A 6,000-nucleotide genomic window follows, 5' to 3' on the forward strand; every position below is an offset into this window, starting at 1 on the left:
TATTTTAATAATAAATTAGTCTAGGGTGAATGAGAGCCTGTCTGTTAAAGTAAGGCAATGCAGTGGAAGACACACACATATATGCATGCATGTGCATATGGGTATGTACTGTTAATGTACAGTTCATCAAATAAACTACAGCATTAAACTGCTTTACTTTCAATACTCTGATTTTTCTCTATTTGTTGCTTTTTTCTAGACTCCCATCCCCCAATAATAATCTCAATATTTACCCAGAAAACTGTGAAGTAAACTTTTGCACTGATTTTTGCCCATTTTTAAATTTTTGTAATAAACACTGACATTCCTGTGAAATTTTAAACAAAATAGAAACTGAAAACAAAGGGCCTTAGTTACAAAGTATTGTTTGACTGTACTCTATGGCAGCACATTTGTACAGCTGGACATATGGTAGAGGTGGTCTATATTTCCTAGCATCCTCATATGATTGACTGAATGAATTTCAGAGGGATTTTACCTTCCCACTTCATATATTGCTTATGTGGTCCAAGAAGATTTAGTTCTTGAGCATATTAATGGAAAAGATCTTCCAATGAGTTTTTCACCTGACACTTTAAAGATATGAAAAGTTTTTAAACTTTACCTGGAACTACTTAGATTTTATTTAAATATTTATAATTTCTTTGACAGACTGCTCTAAAATCTCCAATCTTTACCAACCAGATTACTATCCCATTAAAGTAGACTGCCATGGTCCTAAATTCTAAGCCTGATTCAGAGACTGACTCCCTCTGTGGCCTTAAGTCCCTTAATGTAAAATTTCAAGACTTGATTTTCATTGGTGTTGAGCACCTGCAGTTCTCATTGTCTTCAATGAAAGCTCTAGGTACTCTGCATTGAAAATCAAGGCCTTTAGGGTGAAATAACGGCCTCCGAGTTTTCCTGTCAAACATTGTACAGGAAAATATAATATGCTACATGTGTAGAGATGAGAGCCATGTGATAAAGTGATAAGCCATGTGTTAAATGAATGCATCATGCATCTCTGACCTCTTCACCTGCCCTCTGCTAACTAATCCCTCTCCCCAGGATTTAGCTTCAAACTGCTGCTGCCATAAAAAGCAGCTTACAACAGAAAAGTTTCCCTCTTTTCCTTCTAATGTACCCCTACTCAAAATTATTACATATATCACTACATGGTCCATGACTTGTTTTCTGCCTCCCAGCTATAGAGGGCAAACTCTGCTCTCTTCCCTTCTGTCCTGCCTTCAGCCTGTCTTCTTTTTAGCAGGAGGCAGATATCATCCCCCTCTGTTCTCCTGTTTCCAGCTGTCCCTTTAGACAGACGGAGTGTAGAAAGATTCTTTTCCGTAACTCACCATCCCACCTCTTTGTAGAAGCTCTCCAGTTAGCAGGGCTAGTCAGGAATTTTCCACCTGAGTGATTAGCTCACAGAAAAAGCCCTTTTTGCAAAATCAAATTGTTTTGTGGGAAAACTTCCCATTTTGCTAAAGAAAATTATTTTTCTGGCAGGGAAAACTGAACTCTCCAGCTGCCTGCCTGCAGAAAGTAAAATGGATAAGAGTCTTCCAGGTGGGCAGCCGGCAAGCTAAAAAAATCCATTTCAGTTCTCCCAAAATGGAGTTTCCCATTTGTGGAAAATTTTCAAATTGGGATAATTTTTTTTTAAATGTGATATTTTTCACAGAAAGGGATCTCCGGATTTACCAGTTAGTTCCCTTCTAGGTGGACAGACCTTAGCTCCTCTCTGCAGAGGCTGGGAGACAGGCTTGTAAACATTTAAAGGGGACAGACTGCCTTTTTCTAAAGGTCCTTTTATCTTTCCTCTTTGGAACGCAGTAGAATGAGCAGGAAGTGTGACATTTTAAGACCTGCTGTTTATTGGATAATGAGTTTCTTGATCTGAGTTGTGACAAATTTGGCTTATTTTCTGCTTGTGGACTATCTTGCAACAGTTATTGTTTTCCTGACTGTATTTGAAGTTTGAATTTAATGATTTGTTTGCAAACCATTTCTTATTCTGTGGATGAATTGCAAACATTAGTATTTAATACTCAACCTATTAAATATAAACTCTGTTGATGTGATAGATTAGATAAGTCACATGGTTTTGTTTGGCTCCTGATTGAATAGGTAGGCTTACACTTCTAGTGCATGTGTTCACATGTGCAAATTTAGGCTCCAATCCTGCTATCTGATCCCTGTGGGATGACCCTACCCTTATACAGAGCCCCACTGACTTCAATGGGACTCCATATAGGCATAAGGGTCCACTCATATGGATCAACTTGCAGGATCAGGGCCTTTTAAATTCAGTTTCAGAGAATATTAGTGCACGCAACTTTAAAATGCACTTTACCTGAACATATGTGTGAATAAAGCTTGAACATTTTGAATGTTTACTAAGAGTCTCTTATAGAGAGTTGCTATGGTTTTGGCTGTCATTGCTGAGTAATGGCATAGCATTCATTAGTAGAAAATGCTCCGTTTAAGGCTGAGAAACCTCTCATCTCCCTGTGTAACTTCCTACTGTTTTTCCTCTCTCTTTATCTCAAGATTTCACTTATCACTGCCCCTTCTTCTGTTGCCTACCCTGGTATGTCTATTCCCATATTCTTTTGTAGTTAGCACCAGTTCTTATCCATAATACCCTCTCTCTTCCTTCCCTTATTTTCCCCAGTATTGCTTTCCATTAAAACAAATCTCCCTTCTTCCAAGGCCTCCAGCCCCAAATGCTGACCTTCCTCACAAAACAAGTTCATCCACTTTCTGCTTGGTCTTCATCTTCCTGCGGCTGCCTTAGGAGTCTGCCTCTCTACTAGTCCTCCTCTGCACTATCCCTCTCTCTGTCAAGACAATGCATGTGGCACCAAACCACCACCTGACTCTCTCCAGAACATCTGATCTGTTACTATGCAATCTTTACCTCCTTCTGGATGATGACTTTGAAATTCCTCAGGTGGCTTAGACCTGATTGTTAAACCCTAGTTTCTCTCCACTCAGTGAGTCTATTCCCCATTTACAATGGAAAAACTCCGTGCCTCTAAATATGGAGGGTGTTTGGCTATCATTGCCAACCCTGCATTTAAATTTTTCCCTCTTTCCAGCAATACCTACTCATCTTCCAAACAGTGTTCCCCATCTTCCATCACCATCCAACCCACAACTCTCCATAATCTGTAGGCTATTTTGGATTAATAATACGTATGCTCCTTTTTCTCCAGGAAGTAGTACCATATTCTCTCATTTTCTGTCTGCTTAATTGGCTTCCTCTTCATCTCTGAAACTAATTAATTACAATTTCCTTCATTCTCTTTAAAATTCACAATGGCCTCCCACAAGTGGTACTATCATCCCGCTCTGTCTTTCTGTCCACCTGCTGCCCACCTACTTGCTCCGCTCCTCCACTCAGGAGTTCCTTTCTGTCTCCACCACATGATTCACCACGATTTTGTATTCCTCTTCCACTTTCATGCCCAGCCTGTCCACTGTTGTCAAACATCTACCAGTGTGGGACAGACTTTTATTTATATTTCCCATTATGAAAGTTACTGAACTCCTCAAACTTGGTCAGCCTTGGTATAATCGAAACATGCATTGCTGGTCAATCTGTTCCCCATTCTGTTCCATCTAAGATCCTCCATCTAATCACTTCCTGTCTTTGAGCCTGATCTCCAATGCCCTGCACGTAGTGTAGTTAAATCAGAAGGGTGGAATATAACACTCACTTTGCCTTGCTGTAAATGACCACGCAAGGTGTAGGGCGATGAAGAATTCGGCCCTTTAAAGTCTGATGTTTCAACATTTGTTTTTCTTTAGCTCTCAGTTAACAGTCTGTAGAACATCTCAAGTGGCACACTATAAATGTTCGATAAAAATAAAAGAGAATGTATTGCTAAGAATATTTACCATTATGAATTTACTGATGACCTTTATAGCTCCTTAACAATAGTTCCTACTACAAAGGCAACATGTATGCTATTGCCTGTTCTAACTTTTTTTTAATGTGTGTGTTTAACATTTTTAAAATTTGTTTTTATTTCTAAGTACCCTTTCAACAGCCCGACATCCAGGATGGAGCCCTGTTTGATGAGTAGCACCCCAAGACTGCATCCAGCCCCTGTAACTCCTCGCTGGCCAGAAGTCCCATCAGCAAACACGTGCTACACAAGTCCATCCATGCACTCCACAAGATATGGAAACTCTAGTGACATGTACACGCCCTTGACAACTCGCAGGAATTCTGAATACGAGCACATGCAACACTTTCCTGGCTTTGCCTATATCAATGGAGAAGCCACCACAGGGTGGGCTAAGTGAAAATGACTCGTACAGCATGAGCCCCTATATCTAATAAAGACAGAAAAACTTTATATCTGGCTATTACATGGGACTTTATCTGAACATTCGTTAACGGACTTGAAGATAGAATCGATCCTGGACAGATAATTTTAGTTCATAATCTGAACATACTGCAGACCAGTGTGACGGCGTGTTCCTGTAACAAGATTTAACTGTTACTATAGAGCATTATATTGGCCAAGCTGTGCCTTTTTTTTCTGCTGTGGTATGGTCTGGCGCTGTTGTGATGTCAGTTTCACTGAGCCATTCTCCCCCTCCCCCCTTATTGACAAATGTTAATTAGTCTTTAAGGAAAGATGTTAGAGAGAAATCTATTTATAATTTGAGATAAAGACAAAAAGTTGACCATAACAAAGCTCTGGCACCTCTACTGGGTTCTTTAGAGACATTCTGTCAGGTCGTTACTTGTTGTCCTAAATTCCTTTTTTGGGCTCCTTAAATGGTATGTGTTGTTATAAGCTTCAGTTTACACATAACTTTGTATATTGATGCACCTTTCTGTTGATCAAATAAGTGTTATCCGTACAAAAGAAAGACATGTAGCATTGAATGATACACTGCCTTAAGTTGACTGTGGTTCTTATTATATATGTATTTGTATTAAGTTTGCACAATCTGGTTAAATGCAACAGCTCTGGTCTGTAACATCAAGGTTAAGAAGGGATTTTTTGAGACTGGTAAAGTGTTGGATTCAGAGCCACTTATGTTAAATACGATGATACTAAGCAATTATATAAAAGTGACAATACAAAACAAATTATTCATTTCATTACCTATCGACAGGTATGAAAACCACTCTTCTGATTCCTTCACAAGATGACAACTCAATATGTGTCTACAAAAAAATAATTCAAAGCTGTGCCTTTGAACTTATTCTGTAATGTGTATGTGTGGGAAAATGTATTGTATTTTTGGGAGAATTTTTAGTAGACATTTTCTGTCAGATTTGTAGGTATTTGTGAGTTTTTGTTAGAATTTATTAACATAGGTTTTTCTTCTTATTATAAAATGCACCAAGCAATTATGGTGGACCTATTACCCTATGGGTAAGAAATAAATAAATGGAAATATGACATCGGGCATTTTAGTAATTGTTATGTAAATAAAATCTTTGATAACACCCAGTGTGATGATAACCATGTTTATGGCTAAAATGGAAATAAATATTATTTGTACAGTTGTGCAAGATATATGAAGGATTTTCACACTCAGATAAAAAAGTTTTTGAAATTAAATATATTTTATTTTAATTTATTTGTACACAGTGACCTTTACAGGCTGACAACTCTTTAAACAAATCTTAAATGTGGTGGCATATGCCCTTATCCAGCAAAGCACTGAAGAATGTGTGAAACTTTAAGCTCTAAATAGTCTTATTATCTTAAATGAGATTGCTGGGTTGCTTAAAGTTACAAATGTGCTTAGTGCACTGCTGGATTGGAGCCATATCCAAGCCAAAGTCTGGTGACATCGTTCACTCAAGCAATCGCACTGATGAAGGGAAGCAAGATTTGTCTCTATATAAATATAACTTTTATAACAAGGCCAATGCCAAATAGTGCTGGAAAAACAAAGCCTTTGTTTTCTTAGAACAGTGAATAAAGGGGCCAAATGTTCAGTCCATGCATACCCAATGTCCTGTTTAGGTCAATGGGG

The 6,000-nt window shown here is 38.4% G+C and overlaps 1 protein-coding gene across 4 annotated transcripts in view; it reads left to right on the forward strand.

The window, feature by feature from the left end:
* The window catches only part of RFX4 (regulatory factor X4), a 129,920-nt gene extending 124,369 nt beyond the window's left edge, over window positions 1–5,551 (forward strand). For all 4 annotated transcript variants that reach the window (XM_073324380.2, XM_073324390.2, XM_073324399.2 and 1 more), the window contains one exon: window positions 4,030–5,551. In XM_073324380.2, coding sequence (XP_073180481.2) covers window positions 4,030–4,302 — 273 coding nt within the window. In that variant the 3' untranslated portion in view covers window positions 4,303–5,551. The remainder of the gene's footprint in view (window positions 1–4,029) is intronic.
* The last annotated feature ends 449 nt before the right edge of the window (window positions 5,552–6,000 follow it).

The sequence above is a fragment of the Lepidochelys kempii genome, chromosome 1, assembly GCF_965140285.1.
Source record: "Lepidochelys kempii isolate rLepKem1 chromosome 1, rLepKem1.hap1, whole genome shotgun sequence".
Classification (NCBI taxonomy): Eukaryota; Metazoa; Chordata; order Testudines; family Cheloniidae; genus Lepidochelys; species Lepidochelys kempii.